Below are 27700 nucleotides of genomic sequence, written 5' to 3'. Positions count from 1 at the left end.
ACTTCTTTTTCTTGGAAAATTGCTGTAGTCAAAACCTCCACACCTATGTTGAATAGGAGTGGCAAAAGTGGGCATCCATATCTATGTAGAATACGAGTGGCAAGAGTGGGCACCCTTATCTTGTTCCTGTTCTTGGAGGGACGGCTTTCAGTTTTTCACCATTAAATATAATGTTGTCTGTGGGTGTTTTGGGACTTCGTACAATTCCAAGAATTTGCTATTTCTATTAGGTTATCCAATTTGGTGGCTGGCATATAGTTTTTCATAGAATTGTCATATAGTCCTTTGTATGTCTATGATATCCATTGAAATTTCTCCTCTTTCATTTCTAACTTTATTTAAGCCTTCTCTTTCTCTTAGTGTGTCTGGCTAAGGGTTTGTTCAATTTTGTTTCTCTTCTTCAAGAACTTGCGCTTAGTTTCATTGATCCTTTCTACTGAGTTTTTAGCCTGTTTTTCATTTATTTCTGCACAAATTTTCATTACTTCTCTCTTTCTGCTGACCTTGGGCTTTGTTTATTCTTCTTTTTCAAGTTCTGGTGGGTGTCATCTTGAGATTTTTCTTGTTTTTCTTGAGTTGGGCCTGTATTGCTATGAATTTCCCTGTTAGAACTACTTTTGCTGCTTTCCGTAAGAGTTGGGATGACGTGTTTTCCTGTGCATATTTATCCAGGTTTTAAAAATCCTTTCCTTTGGTTTATTTAGATCCAATTGTTCTTCACTAGCAAGTTGTTTAGTCTCCACATATTTGTGATTTTCCCAGCTTTTTGTCTTGCAGTTGATTTTTAGTTTCATAGCATTGTGGTCAGAAAAGTGGCTTTTTATTATTTCAGTCTTCTTAAATTTACGGAGGCTTGCCATTTCTCCCAGCATATACTCTATCTTTGAGAACATTCCATGTGCACTTGAGAAGAATGTGTATTCTGCTGTTTGGGGATGGGATGTTCTAGATATATCTATTAAGTCCATCTGCTCAAGTGGTTCACTTAAATTCACTATTTGCTTGTTGAGTTTCTGTGTGGATGATCTATCTCTTGATGTAAGTGGGGTATTGATGTCCCCTACTATGATTGTGTTGCTGTGAATTTCTCCCTTAAGGTCTGTTCATAGTAGCTTTATGTACATTGGAGCTCTTGCATTAGGTGTGTATGTATTCAATAATAGTATCTCCTCTTGGCAGAAAATCCCTTTTATCATTGTCTCCTGCCCCTCTTTGTCTCTCCTTGTCTTTTTTATCTTGAAGTCTGCTTTGTCTGATATAAATATGGCAACAATTGCTTACTTTATTTGCCGTCATCTTGGAGTATCGTCTTCCATCCCTTCACACTAAGCATGTGTTTGTCTTTCAGCTGAGAAGTGTTTCCTGGAGGCAGCATATTGTTGGGTCTTCTTTTTGAATCCACCCAGCTACTCTGTGTCTTTTGATTGGAGAATTCCATCCATTTACATTTAGAGTTATTATTGATATTTTAGGGCATAATACTTCAATTTTATCTGTTGTTTTCCAGTTGTTCTATGTGTTCACTGTTTCCCTTCCCTTGTATGTCTGACTGCTACTTCACTTGGGAAGTTTTCTGTGGTGACTTTGTCAGTTTTCTTTTTATTTATGAATTATGGCTCTGCTCTGATTTTTTGTTTAGTGGTTACTGTTACATTTGTATAAAACATCTTGTAGGTGAGATAGTCCATTTTCTGACAGCCTCTTTTCTCCATTAGCCTAAGCTGTTTCCATCCCTTTCCTGCACCCTGTCCTGTTTTTCATACACTTTTGTTTATTAGTAAGTTCTTTCTTGCATTGAGTGGAAGTGTACTTTCTTATTTCTCCTACCCATCCTGTGTTTTGGAGACACATAGTACAGGCTGAATCCCAGTTCCAAGGGATATCCTTAGAAATATGCAAAGATGGTCATCAAGTCTTCTCAGTCTTTTTGAGTTGAAACACTTCCAGTTCGTCAGCCATCCCTTACAAAACATGACTTCATGTCAGGTCACCACATTGGTGGTTTCTTTGTTTTTAATTCATTTTTAAGCTGTAGAATTTGGAAGGAAATGCACTACTCTAGGCATGGCTTGATTAGCAAAAGACTCATGTCTCATATTAGAGCAATTTTCTTCTATTAGTTTAGGTAAGAGTATTCCCTTTCTTCTTGTGCATACTGTATATGATTACAACTCTATCCTTTTGATGGGCACATCATACAGTGATGACCACATCATACACTGAGTTAAAGAAAAAAGAAAAGCACTAGATCTAACTATACATTCATCCAGTTTTTATGCATTAGTTTTGGGGCTAAGCCTGGGAATTTATGTTTATCCTGTTATATTTCTTTTGATTGGGTTTAAGTACAATCCTGATTTTGGTTGACTCTAAGGTTTCTAGCTTAAAAGAATAAGTAGGTGATTATGCCATCAGCTGAGATTGAAAATACAGGAGAAAGGAGTTTGTGTACATGCATGCGTGCGTGCATGAAAGGAGGACTGAGGATGGAAGCCTGAGGAATCCCAATATTAAGAGGCAGCTGGGAGAAGGAGTGATGTCAGCATCATGGTGGAGTGAGCTTGCTCAGGACTCTCTCCCCTCCAACATACAACAAAAAAGAGCAACCACAGTCCAATGAAAAACATCCTGATGGCACAGGAATCCTCAGAGACTGAGGGCAGTCAAATGAGGGAGGTCAGTGGTGTTGTACCCTTCCTCAGAGGAGCTGGAACAGGGTAAGAGAGAACTTCGCTCCCTCCCCTAATGTCTGGGATCGCTGCCATGGAAGGCTCCATGAGGGAAGGACTGGGGGAGGGGCTGTGCATCAGCAGGATCACTCAGGACTCCCTAGTGCCCTTGCAGCCCAGACAGAAGCCCTCTAACTGGGTGAAAGATTTCTCGTTCGGTGACCTCATTATGCCAAGACCCCAGGAGAACAGATAGATCTGATTGGGAAACCTGGGTCTGCATGCAAGAGTAGGTGCCCCCCGACCCCCAACTTGTGCTATGACATGCCATCTTGGCTGAAGGTTGAGGGCTCAGAATACATGGCTCTCAACCCCCATCTAGCGGTGACAGGCTGTAACTGCAACTAAATTATATCACAATGGGGAAGACCTGTCCATCTTCCACCATCTGTCCATCTTCCAGCATCTGTCAAGTCATCAAATCTCCAGACCAGAGGGAAAACAAGCACCCAGAATTATGTCCTGATGACTCAGAAATAAGTAAACTAAATGACAATGAATTCAGAATAGCTATCATGTAAAAACCCAATGAGGTAAAGGAAAATATAGAGAAGCCAAAGAGTTCTGGAGTTACTTCACAAAAGAGATTGAAACTATAAAGAAGAATCACTCAGAAGTACTAAAGATGAGAAATACAACGGAAGAAATAAAACATAATATGGATTCCCTGAATGCCTGTGTGGACGCCATAGAGGAGAAAATCAGCGTAACTGAAGATAGGTTGAAGGGCTCCAGATAGAGGAAGACAGAGACCTAAGTCTAAAAAGGAATGAAGAAAACCTCCGAGAAATAACCGACTCAATGAGGAAATGCAATATAAGAATTATTGGCATCCCCAAGGGCGAAGAAAAGGAGAATGTAGCAGAAAGCATGCTCAAAGAAATAATAGCAGAGAACTTCCCAAATCTAGGAAATGAGAGAGAAATGTGTGTGGAGGAAGTTTCAGATCTCCTAGATTTGTCAATGTAAAAAGACCTAGTGCAAGGCATATAGTAGTAAAACTGGCAAAAGTGAGTGAGAAAGAAAGAATACTCAGTGCAGCAAGGCAGAATAAACTAACCTACAAAGGAACTCCTATCAGACTTTCAGCAGATTTCTCTCTCCACTCCAAACTACAACCAAAGAATTGGAAAAACTGAATTTCAACCAATAATCCTAATGACAAACAGAAAACTATAGCAACAATATGATGGAGGATGGAGAGGCTGGCACCATGCTCAGAGGACCTGGAACAGGGTAGGAGAGAACTTTGCTCCCTCCTCTAGAGACTAGGATCTCTGCTGCGGGTGAAGGAAGGAGTGGGAGAGGGGCTGCATGACCAGGGGATGAACCAGGACTACCGCCGCCGGTTCAGTGGAAACCCGCTGATGGGGGAAAGCTTCCGTGCATGGGGACCCCATGAAGGCAGGGCCCCGGGAGACCAGAGAATGAGAGCAGATGGGAAGCCAGATCGGCACATGAAAGAAAGTGCCCCTCCTCCCCGAACCCGTGCTGGGTGCTGCCATCTTGCCTGAAGGTGGAGAGCTCAGAACGCAGGACTTTTGACCACCGTCTAGTGGTGACAGGCTGTAAGTGCAACCGAATACTACCATCATGAGAAAAAACCAGTCCTCTATCATCCAGCAATTTATAAAAGCTGCAGACCAAAAGGAAAACAACAAAAACACAGAATTAAGTCCTGAGGACTTGGGAATACATTAACTAAGTGAAAATGAGTTCAGAGTAGCTATCATCAAAAAACTCAATGAGGTTGAGGGAAAAATAGAGAAACAAGTCAACAAGTTCTGGAGTTACTTCACAAAAGATATTGAAACTATAAAGAAGAATCAATCAGAAATACTAGACATGAAAAATACAATGGACCAGATAAAACAGTATACGGATTCTCTGAATGCCTGTGGAGACACCATAGAGGAGCAAATTAGCATGCTCAAAGATAGACAGGCTGAATGGCTCCAGACAGAGAAAGAACTAAGGATTTAAAAGAAGCAGGAAAATATCAGAGAAATAGCAGATTCAATGAGGATAACGAATTTAAGAATCATTGGAATTCCTGAGAACGTGGAAAAGGAAAATAGAGCAGAAAGTGTGCTTAATGAAATTATAGAATAGAACTTCCCAAATCTAGGGATTGAGGGAGAAATGTGTGTGGAGGAAGCTTTCAGATCTCCTAGATTTGCCAATGTAAAGAGACCTAGTGCACGGCATATAGTAGTAAAAATGGCAAACATGAAAGACAAAGAAAGAATACTCAGGGCAACAAGACAGAAGAAAATAACCTACAAAGGAACTCCTATCAGACTTTCAGCAGATTTCTCTACAGAAACCTTACAAGCTAGGAGAGAATGGAGCAATGTATTCAAAGCTTTAAGAGATCAAAATCTTCAGCAAAGAATACTCTATGCAGCAAGAATATCCTTCAGATATGAGGGAGAAATTAAATCTTTTCCAGACAAACCAAAGTTTAGGGAATTTGTAACCAAAAGTCCTCCACTACAAGAAATCCTCAAGAAGGCTCTCATACCTGAAAAAAGAAAAAGGGAGAAAGGGGTCACAAACCACAGAGTAGGGAGACAGATAGATAGAACCAAAATAGGATAGCAAATATTCAACTATAGCATTAGGATAAAGGTAAGGAAACAACCAAAGCAAAGACGATCTTATCACTCTAACTACAAATTCATAACACGAGTTGGAATAAGAGGTGAAAATAATAATTTAGGAGGGGAAGAGCAAAGGGACTAAATCAGTCTAGGCCAAGTAAGTAAGAGACCACCAGAGAATAGACTGTATTATACATGAGCTTCTAAATACAAATTTCAGGATAGCCACTAAAACAAACAGAACAGAGCCACAAAACGTAAATAAGGAAAAATCTAAGAAACCCAGCATAAGAAATTGCAGAAGTCAATTGGTAGGCTAAAACACACAGGACGAGAAACAAAGGTAATGCAGGGAAGCCAGATAATGAGTGAGAGAATGAGAGCATTAAGCCCGCATGCATCAATAATCACCCTCAATGTAACCGGATTGAACTCTCCAATAAAAAGATACAGAGTGGCAAGATGGATTAAAGAATAACCTCCAACAATTTGTTGCCTCCAGGAAACACACCTCATCCCCAAAGACAAACACAGGCTCAGAGTGAAGGGGTGGAAGACAATACTTCAAGCTAATAGCAAGCAAAAGAAAGCAGGTGTTGCAATACTTATATCAGGCAAAACGGATTTCAAAATAATGCAGGAAAAGAGAGACGCAGAGGGACAATATATAATGATCAAAGGGACACTTCATCAAGAAGAAATAACGCTTATAAATATCTATGCACCCAACACAGGAGCACCAAAGTTCATAAAGCAACTATTAACAAACCTAATAGGATATCAAAAATAACACAATAATAGTAGGGGACCTCAACACCCCACTCACAACCCTGGACAGATCATCCAGACAGAAAATCAACAAGGAAATGGTGGAATTAAACAAAAAGCTAAAACAGTTGGACTTAATAGACCTATATAGAACACTCCATCCAAAAACAGCAGAATATACATTCTTCTCAACTGCACACAGAACATTTTGAAGGATAGACTATATGCTGTGAAACAAGGCAAGCCTGTATAAATTTTAAAAAATTGAAATACTAAGAAGCAACTTCCCCAATAATAATGCTATAAGGCTAGAAATTAATTACAAGAAAAAAGCTGAGAAAGGCACAAGAATGTGGAGACTAAACAATACGCTACTGAACAAGCAATGGATCATTGAAGAAATTAAAGAAGAAATTAAAAAAATACCTGGAAACAAATGAAAATGATAACATGCCATACCAGCTCACATGGGATATACCAAAAGCTGTATTAACAGGAAAATTCATCACCATACAGGCACATCTTAACAAACAAGAAAAATCCCAAATAAGCAATCTTAAACTACACCTAACCGAATTAGAGAAAGAAGAACCAACAAAGCCCAAAGTCAGCAGGACAGAAATAATAAAAATCAGAGCAGAAATAAATGCTATTGAAATGAAAAAGGCAGTAGAAAGGATCAGTGAAACAAAGAGCTTGTTCTTTGAGAAGATAAATAAAATTGGCAAACCCATAGCCAGACTTACAAAGAAAAAAAGGGAGAAAGCTCCAATAAACAAAATTAGAAATGAAAGAGGAGAAATAACAACAGACTCCGCAGAAGTACAATGGATTATAAGAGAATACTACAAAAAAGTATATGCCAACAAAATGGATAACCTAGAGAAAATGGATAAATTCTTGGACTCCTACAATATCCCAAAGCTCAGTCAAGAAGAAGCAGAGAATTTGAACACACCAATCACTAGGAAAGAGATTGAAACAGCAATCAAAATCATCCCAAAGAATAAAACCCCAGGACCAGATGGCTTTCCTGGGGAATTCTACCAAACTTTCAGAGAGGATTTAATACTTATCCTTTTCAAGCTATTTCAAAGAGTTAGGGAGGATGGAACACTTCCTTACGCATTCCACAAGGCCAACCTCACACTGAAACCAAAGCCAGACAAGGACATCACGAAAAAAGAGAACTACAGGCCAATATCGCTGATGAACAAAGATGCAAAAATTCTCAACAAAATTTTGGCAAGCAGAATTTAGCAATTCATCAAAAGGATCACACATCATGAGCAAGTGGGATTCATACCAGGGACACAGGGATGGTTCAACATCTGCAAATCAATCAACGTCATACATCACATCAACAAACTGAGGAATAAAAACCACATGATCATCTCAATAGATGCAGAGAAAGCATTTGACAAGATCCAACAGCCACTTATGATAAAAACTCTGAACAAAATGGGCATAGAAGGGAATGACCTCGACATAATGAAGGCCATCTATGATAAACCTACAGCCAACATCATACTCAATGGGCAAAAACTGAACGCCATCCCCCTAAAATCAGGAATGTGACAAGGATGCCCTCTATCACCACTCTTATTTATCATAGTACTGGAGGTCCTGGCCAGAGCAATCAGGCAAGAAAATGGAATAAAAGGAATCCAAATAGGGAGGGAAGAAGTGAAAGTCTCGCTGTTTGCAGACGACATGATCTTATATATAGAAAACCCCAAAGAACCCATTGGAAAACTCTTAGAAGTAATGAACAACTACAGCAAAGTTGCTGCATATAAAATCAATTTGCATAAATCAATAGCATTTCTATATTCTAATAATCAATTAATAGAAAAGGAACTCAAGAACACAATACCATCCACAATTGCTGCAAAAAGAATAAAATAGCTCAGAGTGAATTTAACCAAGGAAGTGAAAGACCTATACAATGAAAATTACAACACCTTTCTGAGAGAATTGGATGACGACATAAGGAGGTGGAAAGACATTCCATGTACATGGATTGGAAGAATAAACATAGTTAAAATGTCTATTCTACCTAAAGCAATCTACAGATTCAACGCCATCCCAATCAGAATCTCAATGACATTCTTTACAGAAATAGGATGAAGAATCCTAAAATACACATGAGGCAACAAAAGACCCCAAGTTGCTAAAGCAATCCTGAGAAAAAAGTACAAAACGGGAGGCATCACAATCCCTGACTTCAAAACATGCTACAAAGCTACAGGAATCAAACCGGCATGGTACTGGTAGAAAAACAGGTGCACAGATTAATGGAACAGCATTGAAAGCCCAGAAATAAAACCACACATTTATGGACAGCTAATCTTTGACACAGGATCTGAGGGCATACAATGGAGAAAAGAAAGTCTTTTCAACAAATGGTGTTGGGTAAAATGGCAAGTCACATGTAAAAGAATAAAAATTGACCATTCTTTTTCATCATTCACAAAAATAAACTGTAAATGGATCAAAGACCCAAAGGTAAGACCTGAAGCCGTAAGACTTCTAGAACAAAATGTAGGCAGTACACTCTTTGATGTCAGTATTAAAAGGATCTTTTCGGACACCATGTCTTCTCAACAAGGAAAACTATAGAAAGAATAAAGAAATGGGACTTCATCAGACTAAAGAGCTTCTTCAAGGCAAGAGAAAACAGGATTGAAACAAAAAAACAAGCCACTAATTGGGAAAAAAATATTTGCAAGTCATATATCCAACAAATGATTAATCTCCATAATATATAAAGAACTCACACAACTCAACAACAACAAAAAAACCCAATCAAAAAATGGACTGGAGACATGAACAGACATTTCTCCAAGGAGATATACCGATGGCCAATAGGCACCATGAAAAGATGTTCATCATCACTGATCATCAGGGAAATGCAAATCAAAACTGCACTAAGATATCACGTTACACCCATTAGAATGGCAAAAATAACCAAAACAAAAAGTACCAAATGTTGGAGAGGTTGTGGAGAAAAAGGACCCCTCCTACACTGCTGGAGGGAATGCAAACTGGTGCAGCCACTATGGAAAACAGTATGGAGATTCCTCAAAAAATTAAAAATAGAAATACAATATGACCCAGCCATCCCACTACTGGGTATCTATTCAAAGAGCTTGAAGTCAGCAATTCCAAAAGTCCCATGCACCCCTATGTTCATTGCAGCATTATTTACAATAGCCAAGACGTGGAAGTAACCTAAGTGCCCATCAACTGATGATTGGATAAAGAAGATATGGTGTATATATATGTATGTATACACTCTATGTGTGTGTATATATATATGTGTGTGTGTGTGTGTTTGTATGTATGTATGTGTATATATATAGTGGAGTACTACTCAGCCTTAAGAAAGGATAAAGTTGTTCCATTCAAAACAGCGTGGATTGACCTTGAGGGAATTATGTTAAGTGAAATAAGCCAGATAGAGAAGGACAATCTCTGTATGACTCCACTCATATGAGGAATTTAAACGTGGACAAAGAGAACAGATTAGTGGCTACCAGGGGAAAGGGGGCTTGGGGGTACAAAGGGTAAAGGGGTGCACCTACAACATGACTGACAAACAATAATGTCCAACTGAAATTTCACAAGATTGTAAACTATCATAAACTCAATAAAAACTTAAAAAAAAAAGCAGCTGGGAAAAAGGAGGCAATAGAAGACACCAAGAAGGGGTGAGCCATAGTTTATGGTGAAAAGGAGAGGAGTATCCTGGAAGCTGGACTGACTGTGTATTCAGGATTATGGTAGACACCTGAATACATAATGAGCAGGACATGGTCCCTGCCTCTGCTCCTGTTTTAATTTGCTCCATGGTTCAACTCTTCAGTTAATGGCACTACCTAGTCTATCATACCTGAAAACTTGGAGTCATCTTTTATTTGTCCTTCACACTCTCACATCTATTGGGTGAGCCACGTTTTACTGACAAAATATCGTTTTAAATTGTAGCATTCTTAGTGGGAAAAGTACACGAGTCTTGAGTATCTACCTCAATGATTTTTTTTTTTTAGCAATCTAAACACACTATCATAACAACCCCCCAAATCAAGACATTCACTATTCTGGCTCTCCAGAAGCCTCTATCGTGACCCCTTGCAGAATTTGCTCCCACCCAAGGTAACCACTACTCTGACTTCTATCGCTTGTAGCTTAGTTTTGCCAGTTTTTGAGCTCAGGTAGATGGAATTATACTCTATGTACTCCTTTCTATCAGGATCCTTTTATTAAACATCCTGTCTGAGATTCATTCATGTTGTTACAGGTAATTGGTTGGTTTTTATAAAGTTCTTTAGATCTGATTATTATTGCATAATGCATTAGTTTTGGTTATTGATAGCTGCGTAACATGCCGATCCAAACTTAGTGGAGTGAAACAACAACCATTGTATTAGTCGGATTCTGTGGGTTAGGAATTTGGTAGGGAGAAATTGCCCTGCTCTCTGATGGTTGGGGTCTAGAATCATTTAGAGGCTCTTTCACTCACATGGATGGTACCTTGGCTGGGATGTCTTGAAGACCAAAATCCTGTGGGATCGTTCACAAGGGCACCTACATTTCCTGTTTTGAAAAGTGGCAGTTTTATTTTTCCAATGGTATATCTAAAATACAATTTCAATGGAGATGGAAACTTCTACTTGAAAGTTGCTCTACTTCTTTTCCACTTTTGGGACCCAGGTGACCTGTTCAGATAGTGTTCACCTATTGCTGATACAAAGGCTGTACTGGGGCTGGTGATCATATATGACCAGAGGAAACTTAATGTCGGTATCCAGATGCAGAGATTCCTTTGAGGAAGGGAGGAGGTTTAGGAAATGCTTGGTGAGCACAGTCTGTCTGGTATTGGATAAAATCTCAAGAATTTGGGGATGAACTCCTGCCTCCTCATCTTGGCCCCTGGTCTTGAGATACCAAGTATAAATGGACATGGTGTGCGTCAGGGCTTGTGTTGGTGGTCTATTTTCTTCAGTGCATATGGTTCATCTTCTGTTTAGGAACGAAGTCTTATCACCTGATCGCCAGCATAGCAGTTGCAATGAAGGTGGCTGTGCCCTGGTTGCAGATTCTCCATGAGGAGATTCTCCATGAGGCCTTAGCTCTTCACAGCTTGTTGGCTGGCTTCACTGAGCAAGCTTCCTGAGAGTGGCATGTCCTTGGAAGTCACATCACACCACTTCCACAGAGCAACGCTTCTACTCTGTTGATTGAAGTAGGTTCACGCCTGCCTAGATTCAAGGGGAGGGAACCTGAACCTCACATATTCATGGGATGTGTCTCAAAGAATTTGTGGCCAATTTTTAAAACCACCATGAACTAGATAGCGGAATTGATTTATCCATTCTACTGTAGATGGATATTTGAGTACTTTCTACTTTGGAGGAATAAGGAGATTGATGCTCTAATCATTCTTGCTCCTTCCTCTTGGTTGAAATGTTTAGATTTCAGTTGAGGACACATCTAAGAGTAGAATTGCTGGTCATGTTGTATGTGTGTCTCCAGCTTTAACAGATAGATCCTGCCAAAAAGCTTTCCCAAGTGGCTGCATGAATTCCTACTCCTACCTGCAGTGTGTGAGCCTTCCAGTTGCTCTGCAGCCTCCCCTCCACTTGCTGCCCTCAGCTCAGCATTTCAAAACTGTTTTTAACCATTCTCTGGTTGTATAGAAGATCTCAGTGTGGTTGAATTGTCATTTCCCTTGTCCCTGCTGATTTTAGCACATTTGCATGTGCTTGTTGGCCGCTGGGACACTCTGTGTTGTGGAGTGCCTGTTGAAGTCTTTTGACCAGTTTTAAGCAATTGGTTTGTTTGGCTCCTTTCTTACTGTGATGCTGAAGATTTTCTGTATTCTGCATGAGAATCCTTTGTTGAATATTCGAATTGGAACAATCTCTTCTCATCCTGTGACTTGCCAATTCCCTCTTGTAATATGTCTCATGATGAACTGAAAGTCTAAATTTTAATGAATCCAAGTTTACCAATCTTTTCTTTTATGGAGAGTGTGTGTATGTGTGCATTTGTGTGTCTTCTTTAAGAAGTTTTTGCTACCCTGTCATCCTGAAGATGTTTTCTTATGTTGTCTTCTAGAAGTTTCATTATTTTACCTTTCTCCTTTAGGTCAAAGTGTCCAGGAATTGAGTTTTGTGTATTGTGAGGGTAGGGCTCAAGGTTTCTTTTACGTCCACATGCTCATCTCTACGAGTAATAACAGGCAGCATTGGGACAGGTGGACACAAGCCTGGGAGTTAGGGGTCCTGTATTCTCAGCCTTAACCTCCCTTTAAAACACCCTGTGAACTTGAGCAGGTGATTTTCCCAGTTCTCCCTCCTCTCAGGCTCCCTCCTTCCTACCTTTTTTCCTTCTATCCTTCCTTCCACACTCCCTCCCTCTATTCCTTCCTTCCTTCCATCTATCCATCCAAGCATCTGTCCAGATATCAATCTGTCCAACTGTCCTCCTGCCTGTTCACCTGTTTTTCCTTCTTCTCTCCTTCCATCCTCTTTCCTCCCATCTCTCCAACTTCTCTTCCTTGTGTGTATTCTTCCTGCTTTCCTTTTGACCCTCCATTTGTCCACTCATCCTCTGTCCATCCAGGTATCCCCTCTGTCTGTGCCTCTACCTCTCTCTTTGTTCCATCTCTCTCTTCAACCACACTCACTCTTTTGGGTTCATCTCCTTCATAAGCTTGCTCTTACCTCTACTCACACAATCCCTCCTTCTGTCACTCACATTTATGGCTCACCTGTGAATGGTTGTCCTGGGACAGCCACTACTGAGTGCAGATGAGCCTGTGGGGCTTCACCCACTGTATGGGGGCTCTATCCCACCCTAACAAGAGCCCTTTCCACAGCTCCTGAGCCAGGAAGCAAGTTCCTGCCTACTTCCTCATCACTTGAGCAACCAGAAGCCACCACAGACCTAGGGGACCCCTCTTCCTTCCCCAGAGTAGCTCTGCAGCCCCACACCTACACTGCCAAATTATCACTTGGGAGCTGGAAAGCCGAGGTGTGCAATTCTGGTTTTCGGGCAATCATGCCTATCACAAAGATTATACCAATAATCGAATCTGATGAAGCTCTCAGAGAGCCCCTGGTCTTATGAAATTCACAGAACATTCTAATCGAAGGTGGGATGTTTTGAGGAGAAGCACTGGCATTATTTGGGTGGGAAGAGCTTTGTGGAGGAAGTTTTGCCCAGGTGGGGTCTTTAATAAGGAGTAGGCATTATATAGGGAAATAGGGTGTGTTTTGAGGAGCAATCCTCAAGTGCAGTGGGTGTTACTGGCAGTGGAGGAAGGAAGACATGAGTGATATACTGGCTTCAACTTGGATGAGCACAGCGGTGGGTGGTGGTTCCACTGGGAGCAAAGGCAACAGATGATAATGAATTCAGGACTCTGATCTGGTCTCAGGCCAGCTGTCAGTGATGGCCATCTCTCCCCATCTCTTCTTGCAAGCTATGGTGCACGAGCTGAAGGCCCTCACACTGAAGTTCAGCATCTCCAACGTCCAATATTCAACAGACGTGAGCAAGGGCTCAGCGACATTTAACTCCACTGAGAGAGTCCTGCAACACTGGATGAGACCCTGGTGCCCGCAGCTCCTGGTGGAATGAGTCCCAGCCAGCTGCTCCCCACCTACTGTCTCTCCAGCTCCTCCTCCTCCTGCCTCCTCCCCTGCTTGGATCCTTGTTCAAGAAGAGCAGCCTAGGCCCCTTGTCCTTGGGTTGCAGAGTGATCTCCCTCAGGGAAGTCCCTTTTCTGAGCATTGAGAGTCACAAACGCTTTCAGAGACCACCCCAGTTTTCACTCTTCCATCTGACTCCCAATTTGCTCCTCCCTCCCTCTGGCCCCCATTATCAGAGGATTCAGGACATCTCTCTAGAGTCCCCACATTCCTCTCTCCCCAGGCCTGCGGACGATGGGGCAGCCACCAGCATGGAAACTGTCTGCACCTACCACCCTGACCCCATGGCTCGTGATGGAGAGTATGACAGAGACACCAGGTGACAACAGCATTCCTGGGAGCTTAACCAGCTGACTCACCGTGTCACCCCGAGGGGCCTCTACTCCCTGCTCAGGGACAGCCTTTTTGTCAGTGGTGAGTGTTCATGCTGAGCTGGATTGACAGTGATCGTTACTTATGCCTGTTCTGCTTTATTTCCTCTCTAACAAGTCAGCCCAGGTTCTGATTTGGGGGACACAGAAACTGAATATGTAGAAAATTTCAATTTGCAAATGAAGACTGTGCTGTAAATGGATTTTTAGATCCCAATCATAAAAAAAATTCAACTATCTCTATCATAATTTTTATATAGATTGCCTGGCCAGATGATAATATCTTGGTTGTAATGGGTTTAAATATACTATTAAAATTAGTTTCACATGTTTATTTTTACTTTCTGAAATGTGGCTACTAAAAGAAGTTTAAATTCCATAAGATAGAGTGTCAATTCTACTGTTGCACAACACTGTTCAAGCCATGAAAATAAAGCCCAGAGAAAGTGGTAAGGGACAATTTTTCCAAGGAAAGGAGTCAATCCAACCCACGCGGCAAGATGCAGAAAACAGTCTCATCACACACACACACACACACACACACACAGTCACAAAACAAAAGCAACATCATCATAGAGTTGCCCCACTACTTCTGAAGTAGCAAGAGATTGCACTCCTACATTGTCCTGAGTGGACGAACCTCAGGAAAGAAGCCAGAAGTCAAGAGAATTTACCAAACAAGAAGATATGAAACCAGAGAGTAAATGTCAGCATCTTATATGAGGTTCCCAGCGGTGGATTCTGTTAGTGATTCAATATGTTAGGGAGAATTTTGCTAGAAGGGTTGTAACAAAACTAATCTTTCCTTTCCTTTGTAGACATATACAAGTTATGTAAAGAATAATAGCTGTAGCCAACCAATGAAAAGATGATAGAACACGAATATCACTCTTCTAAATCACTCCTGGATTAGTCAGCCAGTCAGGGAACAGATGACAGTGGATTAAGTTGGAGCTTATTAGGCTGATTCTGACTTCATGACCATCCTATGAATTGTCTCCTGCCAGGACCTCTAAAACATGCTGCCCCTGCCACTCATTTGCCACCAAGGTCCACCAACCAGACCAGACCTTGCTGACCAATGCCCTGGCTGGGCCCCTTCTGAGCACACCTGGAAGACTCTCCCTAAGTCCCATTCTGTCACAGTGCTCTTCCACCTACAACCGGCCAGGGAGACATTCACTCCAAGGCTCACACTGTGTGTGCCCAGTTCTGGGGATGGCACTTCTCCCTCAAGTGAAGAAAAGGATCAGAGTGCAGAGCCTGTGGGCTGCAGCCATCAGGACAAGGCCTAAGGTTTGCTGCTAGAGAGAAGAGAACCTGTAGTGGGTGTGGGTGCCGGGGTGCAAGAAGCCCCATGATTTCTGGATAGAATCCCAGAATATGATGCAGGAGAGAGGAGGGATGCTTGGGTGTGATTCTGCTAGAGAATGTCCCTAAGGAGGCGGATGTGCCATTGGAAATGCCTTCAACAGTGTTGTTCATTCTTCGATTCATCCTGTCTCAGGGAGTTCTGTCTACATCCATCCAGGCACTAGTCTCCCTTCTGGAGTAAAAAGATAGCATCAGAAGAATGTTTCCATTTCATTTATAATGGATAGGTACGGTGCTTGTAAGGTGCTAGGTGTTGCAAGCAGTTTTCAAACATTAACTCCTTTAATACTCTCCATGTCCTTACAAATTAGGTACACTTATCATTCTTGCCGACACCAGATGAGGAAACTGAGGCACTGATGAGGTGAGTAACTTGCCCGCTACCATATCTAGGAAGTGATTGAGCTGGAATTTGAACATAAGATATTGTCTTCATATTCTCTGCTCTTAAGCATGTTCTTTGCTCTCTAAGACTTCACACCATGAAGACGATGGCTCAGCATATCCATTTTCTTGTTACACCCCGTAGCCCCATTCTTTGATCTCTGTCTGAAAAAGATACTTTTTGCATCAAAACTGCTGCACATACACACCAAAATGACTTCTCCTCATGTCCCATGTCCTGGAAAATACATAGAGAACATTTCAAAGCCTTTCTTGCCCAGGCTGGGAGTGCTTCTGGGAAATCCCACTGTTCCTCGAAGAAGCCAATGGAAGGCTGGGAGCTGAGGCTCAGGGGAAAGGTGACCTCAGCCATTACCATGGAATTACAGAATGGATGGGAGGCCTCAGCAGGAACTGACTTCAGGATTGGTGGTGTTTGAAGCTGGGCGCTAATTTTCTGGCTGTGGGTGTAGGGGCTGGTGCCACATTCCAGGGAGAAGGGATGGCTCCCTGTGTTCTTAGAAGAAACCAGACCCAGGAAAGAGGTGAAATGACAGTTTCCATTCAGAATGGACTTGTGAGGGGAAACATTCAACCCAGAAGAGACAGTCATGTTCCTGAGGGCACCGGAAGAAGCTGCCTCTGCGTCTGCCAAGCAGAATGCCCTGCTTCATGGACTCACTTTATCCAAAAGAGACCAAGAAGGAGAAAATCATGAGATGACCGTGCAGATGTGAGATCTGTGACGTTGGAGACTGTGCCTGGGAGGCCCTGAAAGGCCTCAGAGGAGTAACATTTGCTGTGAGCAGAGTGACAGATGTGAGGCATGCCTGCCTGTGTCTGGGAACGGTTTGAGTGTCAGGGAGAAGCCACTGCTGGTGCAGAGACTCACAGGAAGAAAGGAGTCTGAGCAGAGAAGGTCAGAAAGGTGGCGGTGTGGCTGGAAGGATCCTGAGAAGAGAGAGGAGGGGAGATGGGGGTATGGCAGGGACGGGTGGCAGGACTGGCAGACTGCTTTTTCCTGTCACTCTCTGACGACGTTGCTCTAAGACCATGCCCCTAGAAAGTACAAATCCTTAAGCTCTCACAAAGTGTGTGTGCCAGGAATGGGGCACGGCTTAGCTGGGTGCTTCTGCCTCAAGGTCTCTGTGAAGCTTGGGCTGCATCTCTATTGCGGCTCGACTCAGGGAGCATGTGCTCCCAAGTTCACTCACATGCATGTTGACAGGGTTTGTTTGGACGGAAAGCCTGAGTTCCTGCCTGTCTGTTGGCCGATCATTTCCTCCATTCTCTCCTATGGAGCCTCTACATAGGGAAATTGAACACATGCGCACTTGCTCCCCCAGTTCCAGAGATATAAGAGGCAGAGAGAGAGAGAGAGATGGAAACAGGAGGAGGGAAAGAAGGAGGGGGCTAAAGACAATGAGTAAGAAGGAAGGGCCAGGCTTTTTGTTCTTAACCCTGGGTTGTGTACCATCCCAACACCTTGGCTGCATTCTATTCAGAAGTCACTTCCTAATGACTGTGCAGTTCCACAAGGATGTGCACAGCAGGAGACAGTGAGCACCGGGAGCCGTGGTGGAGGCTGCCCTCCACATAGGCCAACATGAGGCACTTGGTTCTGACTCTAAGGGAAACAGGAGACCATGGAATCATTCATGCCAGTGACTGGCAATCTCTGAATTTCCTCTAATTTCAACCCGTTAAAGCTGCAGATGTGTAAATGAGGCCCAGAGGGGCAGGGACTTGCTCAAGGTCCAAGTGCTATGACACAGGCCTGTTTTAAGAGGTACTCCACACGATAGCCCACCCCTTCTTGTCATTCTTTCATCTCTAAGTGTGTGCATCAGACACAAGTGAAACCAGACACCAGGTGTTGTCACTACTGTCTCTTCTGCAGCTGAGGACATCCTGAGGGAGCTATTTCTGGCCTCGTCCCTATCGTGCAGGTTGAAGGATTGAGGAGGCCTTGCGAGGCACAATGGTGTTTCCAGGACACAGAGCTTCTAGGGAAAGAGAGGAGTGAACTCAGCTGAACTCAGCTTCCTCAAGCTGGAAACCTGGTTCCATCTCAAGGTCCTGTGTGCGGCTCTGTGCTGGCTATTTGTGTACAGTTCTGGTGATGACATGGGCAAGGAGGGTGAGTAGCCAAGATCCCAGAGGGGTTTTGGGTTGGTGTGAGTGAAAGAAGAGGCCCGGGTAATGGAAGCTTGAGGAAGTGACCTCACTTCCTTGGTGACAGACCCTAACAGAACTTAGCACACTGGTCTCCAGGCACCCACATTCTAGACATAGCCTCCTATTGAGCTCACTTGAGTAGAGACACTCAAGAGAGCAGGATGCTCTGCTGTTGTCTCCCGACTTGTCGAGGCTGTGGCTTCAGGAAAGCCAAGAAACAGAGCCTTTTCAGTTGCTACACACATTGGCTTGGCCCTCACCTGCACCACCTCTGGCCATTTGGCAGGAGGATCCCTCAGGTAACACAGGGCAGGCCAACCGCCTTAGGCCACAATGGGATCCCAACCCCACACCCCTCTGAGCCTCCTTGTGTGTCCGGGGGGAGTGGAATGAGGGACGGCGGGGCTGAGGGGGCACTCATCCTAGGCAGGAGCCCTTTGCTGGGTGTTGGAAGCCTGGCAGTGCGTCGTGTTCCCAGCCTAGGTGTTGGCTAGCAGGATGGGAGAGTGGGTGCTGGGGACCAAGCTCCTCTACCCATAGGTTAGTCCCGAGCCATCCGGGTGTCATCTCATTCCCTCCCTGGCTGGAGTTCTACACAGACACTGCCGGGTACCTGATCCCTGCTGGGGTTTCCTCCTGTGGCCAAGTCGAGGCAGGTGCCTGAGACATCCCGGCCCGGCTCTCGGGCACTGTCTTTGCAGAGCTGCACGCAGGAGGTGGTCAAAGATCTGGCAAATGGCTTCGGGTACTCCATCTCCCTGGACAGGGGCCAACTGCACCACACCATCATCAATAACCAGGGCTGCTCTGAGGTGAGAGTGGGCACGGAGGGGTCTTCCCACCCAGGCCCCTGAGATGACCAGGGTAGGCCCAGAATCCAGCCTCAAACTGCTCATCTCCTGGGAGCCTAACAGGGCTGTCCACCCTGAGTGTCCCACAGTCCCAAAGGAATCTGGACTTCTGCTCCTCCCCACCAGCTGCATAGGAGGATAGGAGGGCACTCTTTGCATTTTCCTAGGAAGATTAGAGAAAACGTTGTCACTTCCCACTAGGCCCTGAGTATCTTTGAATTTTGCCTTTTTTGGAACATGCGACCTCGATAACGAGGGTCTCCAAACTCCCTTTAATGTAAGAGAAATAACCATCAGCGTGTTTTGGAAGTCAAAGGGATTCTCCGAGTGTGTCACTGCCTTGTACACTGTTTCCAGACTGGGGCGGGGTGGGGTGGCCACATAACATTTCCCTCCAGGTTGGGGCCCAATGAAGCCTCAGGCAGCTAGAGGGGCTGGCCCTCAGCCCTCACTTTGGGGGGCTCTCAGTTCTGACCCACAGGATCTAGAGAAGCTACCTGGCATACCTAAGCCTCTGTTCTCCTCTCTAGAGAGGGGGTGTCTGTTGAGGATTCACTGGGCTGGTGCTCTTCACAGAGGGAGGTCTGTTGTCCCTCAGCAAGCAAATGGCCTCGAGGGAGATCAATGTGGAATCCTTCACATGCCCAAAGTCACATTGTACTGTGAGAACCCAGAACCTTGCTGAGTGTGGGAGCTCCTGTGTCTCCTGTCGCACATGTCTGGGAGGGGCTAGGAGTTCCTGGGTCAGCTTCAGACCTTGATAACGCTGGTGGTTCGCAGTGGTGACCCTGACTCTGTGTCCCTCCTCGTCCCACCCAGAGTGAAGATGAGTCCACTCTGTCTGTCACTGAGGCCTGCAGGATGCGTGCCCTCCAGGCAGGCATGATGCAGAGGCTCTCAGAGTCTGTGCTGCCAGCCTTCCCCAGCAGAGTCCTCTGCAGTGTCATCAACTCCCTCCACAGCTACTCAGGCTCCAGCACTTCCCACCAGGTGCTGGACCAGCTGTTTCCCAGGTGACTGCCTGCCTCCTCCTCAGCACAGTGGTGACTCTGCCCACTGCCAGCTGTGTGTCTTGCCTTGGGAATGTCACCACATCTCTCTGAGCCTGAGTTGGCTCCTCTGAAATGTGGGGTGAGAGAGGATGAACTTGCTAGGCTTCTCCCAGGGATGAATGGGCTCAGCCATCCAGGTGCTTCCCTGGTGCCCGGCTCTGCAGAGAGGGTGGTGGGCCATGCTGTGGTTGCTGGTGGTGATTATTTCTCTGTCCCCCATGGAAAGTAGTCTTCACTTCACCTCTCCCTTCACTGGCTTGTGGCTTTTTGAGTTTGGAAAAGCACCTGGAGAGCACCCTGTCAAAGAGTTTGAGATGCCATCCAGCTGGTCCTGGTGCTTGTCCTTGGTGTAGCCACTTAGGGATCTCTAGGGTCACAGAGGGGCCACAGGCCCACTCAGACACCTGGGATGGTTCTGGTTGGAGGTCATTCAACAATGTCTATGAAAGACCTACTCTGAGCAGGACTTCTGGACACACTAAGTGTCACTCAGTGAATGAAGCAGACAGCCTCCCTGGTCCTCCCCTCTATTCTGAGAGTCAGACAGTCACACTTGACATCATTCACAGGTCCCATCTACCCTCCATCCCGGGCGATGTCCTCATCCCCTTTGGGACACATGGAGGCAGCTTGGCCCATTGCGTGCGGGATGCTGGAGGACAGGACCACCTCCCAAAGTGAGTGGTCTTTGGGTTGAGAAGAAGGGCCTCCTGTCTCTAGCAAACAGGTTGCGGGGCGAGGATGGAGGCTGTGGCCGTGTCAGGCCTGGGAGAACCCTGCATCTCACCCATCTTGTGATTCCCATGGGAGGGCTGAGTTCTGGTGGCTTCCACTCCAGCAGGACTGGACTCAAAGAGAGCTGTGCATGGGTCCCAGGCCACTTGAGAATTGGAAGGGAGGCTGGGCTGCGTTGTCCCCTAGAGACCCACTCCCACCAGAGTCCCAGCTCCTCCTGCCTCCCTTTCTCCACATCCACACCTTGTAAGCACCACCGCCAGGTCCATAGTAGGAGGTGTGTGAGCAAGCTGCTCCCAAATCTGCTGGAGTCTTCATTCCAGTGGCCCACATACATGGAGGGCTTGAGTGGGCTGTGTCCAGACCCTTGGGGAGGAGAGTGTCGGTGGGAACAAGAGACTCTCACAGACTCTGTGTTCAGCCTGCTGGATGAGCAGGACTGCCACAGCCAGGTCAGGCAGCCAGGGCTCAGGGCTGGGTTGGGCCCCTCCTCTGGAGGGGAAGGGTCTGGCACAGGGGCGCAGATGCTAACAAGAGTGCCTTGGGAGGTCGGTGTTTAAGGAAAGGCCAGGCCACTGACTCTCTGGCCCATCTGCCTCCCCGCAGTGCTATCTGTTTCCTGCTGGGAACCTGGCTGGGCCAAGGGCAGGATTGCAGGGAGCCCCTGAGGTTTCCCTGTTGGACCCTGCAGCTGGCCACTCTGCACATCAGCTTTGGTGGCTCCCACGTGGAGGGCCATGCCTACCTTCTGCCAGGCCACCTGGAGCATCTCAAGGCCATTGAAGCCAAATGGAAAGGTGAGGGGACTGGAGTCTGGGAAGACTGTCTGTGTTGAGGTTCACGGGCTAGCGTTCCCTAAGAGGCAGTGGAGTCCTTTCTATCTTTGGAAAGGCACAGAAACTGTAAGGTGTGTGCGTGAAACTTTCTCTTTATCCTGCTCCAGAGCCAGCTCCAAAGCTCCTGCCACCTCCAGAGCCAGAGCCAGTGCCAGCCCCCGGGCTGGAGCCAGCTGCACCTCCAGTCTCACCACGTGTGGTAGAGCTGGAGCCAGCAGCCCCTGAGTCGGCCACTCCAGGACCAGAGCAAGGGCCACCAGTAAAGGCATCCCCAGAGCCCAGCTGCCCCTGGGCCGTGACCACCGAGGACCAGCTGCGGGAGGAGAAGCCGAACATCTTGGACTTCCCTCCCCAGCTGGTGGCAGAGCAGCTGACGAGGATGGCTGCAGTGAGCAGAGGAGCTCGCGGGGCAGGTGGCCCCTGCCTTCCCGGTGCCATGAGCCACCCCACACTTGCCATTCCCTGCTCGGGATTCCGATGATCTGGGTCCAAATCCCTGCTCCCTCCCTTATCAACACTGTGACCTGGGCAGATTTCTTTCTCCCCAAGCCTTCACTGTCCCCTAGTGAACAGGGGACAGTAGAGACAGACACTCAGCACCTGCTGTATAGGGTGGCTGTGCCGATGAATGATGTGGGAGAGAGTGGAAGGTGGGCAGAGTCTGGCCCTTTGGTGGGGGATGGGCACTCACTGAAGTGCTGCCAGGTCCTTGGGGGGATCCCCCATCTGCGCAGGTGTCCCAGACAGCCTCAGCACTTATCAGGAAGGTGATGTGTATTGACTCCAGTGGAGACAAACAAAGCTGGGGGTTGTCCCTGCCTCGTGGGGAATGTGCATGGGAATGGGGAGTGGGACCCGAGGGGCACTGAGATGGGTGGATGATGGCCCTTCTGGTGGGCATGTGTGGGTTGCCTTCTGGAGCTTGGAGGAAGTGAGACAGGGCTGGGAGCAAATGTCCCCTCCCTTCCCCACAGTCCTGAGTCCGGGGTCATCCTGGACTGGGTGCATTCAGTGGACACAGACAAAACCCAGAGACTCCCACAAACCTCAGGCCACATGCTCTGCTTCCTGAGCTCCAGTTCTGATCTCACCCTGCCTGGGCCTATGGGGGACTGTGGACGCTGAGCTGGGGTGCGGCAGGACCGGGTGACACTCCGCATCTTCTGCAGGAGCTGTTCAAGACGTTGGTGCCCGCCCACTGCCTCGGCTCCATCTGGTCTGACCGCGACAACAGGGAACGCGAGTCCCTGGCACCCACCGTCCGTGACACTGTGATGCACGAGAACACCGTGGCCAATTGCATCCTCGTCACCTGCCTTGGGGATGCGAGCATGACAGCGCAGGACAGGGCCAGGGTGGTTGAGCTGTGGATCAGGGTGGCTGAGGTAAGCCTTGGCACGCCCTGTCTGGATGCATGGGAATTGCCTCTTGTTTCTCAGCTCTCAGGATTGAAGTCTGGGGTCTTAGTCCCTGGACTGTCCCTTGACCCTCATGCCAGGGCCACGTTGAACTTGACTTGAGGTCCCAGTGGGGACAAGCTCACTTCCTCCCTTGTGCTGAGCTACAAATCCTTGTGCCTTTCAGTGTTACTCGTCGGGTGGCAGGTGTGCCCTCCCTGGCTTCCCTGGACATGTGTCTCCTCCAGGACAGGAGAAGTCCGTGAGGGGACAGAAACCAGAGGCAGCAGAGCTTCAGCTCCCCCTCACGGCTCCATCTCTTCGCTTCCCCAGGAGTGTCGAGGCCTCGGGAACTTCTGTTCCCTCCACACAATCCTTTCTGCCCTGCAGAGCCCTGCCATTACCCGTCTCCAAGACACCTGGGGACAAGTTTCCAGGTGGGTAGTGGGTAGTCTGCTCTCCAGCCAAGCACCATGAGGGTGAGGTGGCCCAGGCAACCTGATTTGGGCCGGCATGTCCCCCAAAGTCAGCTGAGACCACCTGGGAGACAGCGAACGCCGAGCACAGGGACTGACCTGGGTGCTGGGTCTCTGAGTCTCTCAGTGCCCTTAGGCCAGCAGTTCCATCCCAGGGATTCATTTCCTTCCAGACCAGATCCTGGCTTGAGCCCAGGTGGAGATTGTCAGGTGTTTCCTTTGCAGCAACAGAAGCCTCTATGCAGCTGAAACCAACACTGTTCCAAGGAGATCTGTTTGGGACATCTGGGAATGGAGGCCCCAAGGGACAAGAGGAGAGGCCCCTCCACAGTCCCATGGGGACCTTAGAGCTCAGAGCACCCCAGTGAAATCCCTCATCCAGGCCCCAGGCAGTTTGGATCTGCTGGGTTCTCAAACAAATGGGACTTGCCTTCAAGCATCCCACAGTTTTTCTTTCTTTCTTTCTTTCTTTCCCCACCCCGCAGGGAGAGTTCTCGAACCTGGAAGAAGTGGGTCAGGAGAGAGAAAGGCGTGAGCAGGGAGCTGCTAGTGCAGGTAACCTGGAGGCTGGAGATCTGGAAGGAGGCCAGAAGGAGAGGGGAGGGGAACATCCTGAGGGGATCCTAGGAGGTGAGGCTATGGCAAGGCTCGGCCCAGGCTGGGGGTCAGAGAGCCCTGTGAGGGTGGGGCAGACCGGGGCCACTCGGCCAGGTCCCCCAAGACACCCTGCCCTCCCCCTCCCTGTCTGTTCAGCTGGGGTCTGGACGCACCCCTGGAGTCCAGAGGTCGGGGCCTTGGTCGGATTTGGAGCCAGGGGTGGGGTGAAGGTAGCGGGGACAGGGCCTGTAGCTGGCGCGGGGAGCAGCCTCTCCCAGTGGGTCCTTGAGCCAGTCACTGCCCCTCTGGGGGCCTCCGTCTCCTCCTCTGGGAAGTGGAGGGAGATGATCAGCGGCGCAGGCCTCCCAGCGGGGTGCTACCATCCAAGGGAGGACAGGAACGGGAGGAGATTTGTGCCGGCTCCTCCTCGAGAGGTGAGGGGAGAGCAGTGATGACACGCAGATGACTCTGAGTCCTCAGGAGACTCCTGGAAGCAGGTGACATTCTCCTCACACTTTTCAGCTGAGGAAAGAGGGCCAGGGAGGCCTGGGCAGGCCCAAGGTCACACAGGACTGAGTCCTGGAGCTGGGACTGGTCTAGAATCAGAGCACCCTGCAGTTTGCAGCAGCAGAGGCAGCAGGCGACTGGAGCCGATGGCCAGGGTCTGAGATCAGGGGCCTTGGGGGAACATGTGGAGGGGAGTATGGGCACACTGACCCTGTCTTTGGCCCCAACAGGAGGCGACCTCCGTGTTAAAGACTGCAGAGAGGGCCCGCCAGGGAGCCCAGGAGAGGCAGCGGCAGCAGGTGAGGGTGACTGTGGGGGAGGGGCGTAGGAGTCAGAGGAGAGGGGGCGCCTCCTCCCAGCTGGAGGCCTCCCTCGGAAGAGGGGCCTTCCTCCTCAGGCGAATCTGCTGTGGCTGCCAAGCATGACGGGCCTGCAGTGGCAGTGAGCAGGAGGAGGCCTGGAAGGGCTGGCAGCAGGGCAGATTTGGGGTGGGGAAGGGCAGGGGCCACTGCCCCTGGGAGGCGCCAACAGCCATCCCTGGGACTTGACTGATGGAGTTTGGTGTTCCTGGAGGGGAGCGGGGGAGGGAATTGTGTGTGTTGTGGTGTCCCGAGGATCCTAGGCTGCTCTGTGTGGGGGCGTGGGGTGGGCAGGAGGCTGGGCTGAAGGGTTTCAGGGGAAGGTTCATGGGGGCACCTGAGAGCGGGAGCTCATCACCATGCCCATCCTGATGGCGGCACAGGGTGTCGTCCCCTCCCTGGTGACGTTCTTCCGTTCCCTGGAGCTGCTGGACGGTACGATGGAGGATTATGTGGAGGTGAGTGAGCCCGGAGGTGGGTCCAGGGGCTCAGGCTCCTGAGGGTGGGGAGGAGAGAGTCCTGTCCTGAGCCCTGAGCTCTCTGCATTTGGCAAAGGTCCTCTCAGCAGGGCCTCCAGCCTCATGTGGGAGTTGGGGTGTCAGGCCCATCTCCCCAGTGGGTGATGCAGGCTCTGCATAAGCCACCGTCCAGGTTCCCTGGGCTGCTGAGGCTCAGAGCTGCCTGACTGTGTGGCCGCAGGAGGTGGTGTCTGAGCTGGACTCAGCCTCTCCCTCTGGCCCTGCCAGTGAGGGAAGAGAAGTCGGGCCCCTCCCAGTCAGGAAGCACATCAGTGGCTGAGCTGTCCCTTCCTGCCTGAGGCCTGAGTCTCCCCACGTGTCATCAGAGAGGTTTGGGTTACAAGGTCTCTTGCCTCAGTTGCTCTGTGCCCCCTGCTCTGGAGCCCAGAGACTGGCCCAGGTCCAAGTCTGGGCTCTGGATGGGCCTGCCCACTGGCAGTAGTGCAGCATTGCAAGAGGTGTGGACGGGGGCTAGTGCTGGCCAAGGGGGCTGTTTCTGATGGACTGCGGCTGTCTGCTTTCCAGGGCAATGTGCTCAACTGTCGGAAATGTAATGAAGTAAGCGGCTGTGGCCTCCCGGTGGGGAGGGTGGGGGTTGGAAATCAGAGACCCCCCCGCAGTGGGCAGGACCCCCTCTGGCCCAATCCCCAGGGTGGAACATTTATTTGCACAGTTCGATATACAGAGCTAGGGATCCTATGGCATTGGTGGGTGGGGGAAGGGCTGGCATCAAAGACTCCTTCCTGGAGGAGGAGCTATTTTGAGCCAAGTGTGAGAGCAGGCAAGTCCTGACTGGAATCACAGGGAGGGAGGGTTCCCAAGTGGGCAAAGGCCCCAGACTGGCCCCTTGCCCCCTTCCTCACACCTCCACGAGCCCTGCAGGGTCCCCCACTCAGGCCCTGTAGGCATCCTGTGCTTGCTCTGTCCTAGCAATTCAAACTGATGGAGGAGATCGAGCTGCTCCAGGAGGCTGCAAATCTGTACACCGTGCAGCCCGACGAGCACTTTGGGGCCTGGTTCCAGGCCGTGGAGCCCCTGAGCAAGGAGGAGAGGTGAGTCGGGTCAGGAGTTGGGGGAGGGCAAGGCAGACTCTCTCTGCTGACCAGCTCCAGAACCCATGGCCATGGCTCCATGGTCAGCCTCAGATCTGGTTGCATGGCGACCCCTGGGGCCCTTCGACTCCAGCTGCTGGCAGGCTCCAGGATGCACATGTGATGTGTGGCTCCTGAGAGCTCCCAGCTCTGCTCTGTCCCGTAGCTACAGCCTGTCCTGCCAGCTGGAGCCCCGATACCACTGGGTCAGAAAGATTCGACTCTTCTTCAAACACAAGAAGAACCGCTCAGGGCAGAGTGAGTGTCTAGACCGGCAGTGGCTGAATCCACGGGCTCAGGAAACATTCAGGCTGAGTGTGGGCCTGGGGAGGCAGACAGCTGGCCCTGGGTTCCAGCTCCACTGCTGAGCAGTCCTGTCCTGGGCGGTTGCACTCACGTTCCTGGGATTGGTTTCCTCCTCTGTGAAATGGGTGACGCTAAATATCAGCCCCTGTGTCAGGGACAGATGGGGTGCTGTTGGCTGACTGAGCACTGAGCACAGGGCTGGAGCACAGAGCGCAGTGGGGGCCGGGATGGGGTGTGCACTGTGGTTCCAGGGCAGGCAACTCAGGAAATGCCTCTCTTTCTCCAGACACCAGACCCCCAACCAAGGGCCCAGTGGTGGTGGTCGATGACCCTCCTGAGACCAGCTGAGCTACAGCGGGGACACAGCATTGACACTCAGGGTGCACAGGGCCACCTCCCCTGATTCTGATGAGGAGAACTTTGTGATCCGTTTCTTGGGGTCCCCTGTTGGCCACGAGGGAAGGCACCAACCCCTCTTCTCCCTCCCCCCTTTTGCCCAGCACCTATTTCCCTATTTGGCGGGGCCATATTTTGTTGTCAATGGTAAATGCTCCGTTTGAGTATCATATTAAATTGTTGCTTCTTTCTAATCCTGGGAGTGGAGGTGTGAGTCTTTCGCTCGCAGCACTCATGGAAACCAGATCCAGAAACTCACATTCCTCCTCGAATTTAGAAATCTCCCAGAGTGAGCAGCTCAGTTTATGTGGAGAAGGGAGAAGTGCCAGTCCCCTCCCTGGCTACTGAAGGACATGCCCAAGTCCCCCTCCCGCCGAGGACAGGATCATTGCAGTGTGGTTCACCCTGTCCAGGAGCAGAGATGGCCCCTCCGACCTCTTGGGACTAAGCG

General features: G+C 48.2%; 1 protein-coding gene across 6 annotated transcripts in view; it reads left to right on the top strand.

Annotated features, from left to right (window-relative positions):
• Positions 1–27443, top strand: part of LOC138922942 (ral guanine nucleotide dissociation stimulator-like) — a 38334-nt gene extending 10891 nt beyond the window's left edge. Inside the window, exons 2-19 of one of the 6 annotated variants that reach the window (XM_070259401.1) lie at positions 11134–11348; positions 14045–14235; positions 15878–15930; positions 17900–18090; positions 18830–18940; positions 19799–19992; positions 20601–20708; positions 21373–21563; positions 21710–21990; positions 22772–22987; positions 23333–23436; positions 23961–24030; positions 24810–24878; positions 25322–25396; positions 25982–26014; positions 26387–26508; positions 26714–26805; positions 27140–27443. In XM_070259401.1, the coding sequence (XP_070115502.1) occupies positions 18073–18090; positions 18830–18940; positions 19799–19992; positions 20601–20708; positions 21373–21563; positions 21710–21990; positions 22772–22987; positions 23333–23436; positions 23961–24030; positions 24810–24878; positions 25322–25396; positions 25982–26014; positions 26387–26508; positions 26714–26805; positions 27140–27201 (1746 nt within the window). In that variant the 5' untranslated portion in view covers positions 11134–11348; positions 14045–14235; positions 15878–15930; positions 17900–18072 and the 3' untranslated portion in view covers positions 27202–27443. The other 5 variants (XM_070259400.1, XM_070259403.1, XM_070259402.1 and 2 more) reach the window with 5 other exon arrangements.
• Positions 27444–27700: the final 257 nt, after the last annotated feature.

Source organism: Equus caballus, unplaced genomic scaffold (genome assembly GCF_041296265.1).
Source record: "Equus caballus isolate H_3958 breed thoroughbred unplaced genomic scaffold, TB-T2T haplotype1-0000019, whole genome shotgun sequence".
In the NCBI taxonomy this organism is placed as follows: Eukaryota; Metazoa; Chordata; class Mammalia; order Perissodactyla; family Equidae; genus Equus; species Equus caballus.
Note: the sequence above shows the minus strand (reverse complement) of the source record. Positions and strands in the feature narration are given on the sequence as shown.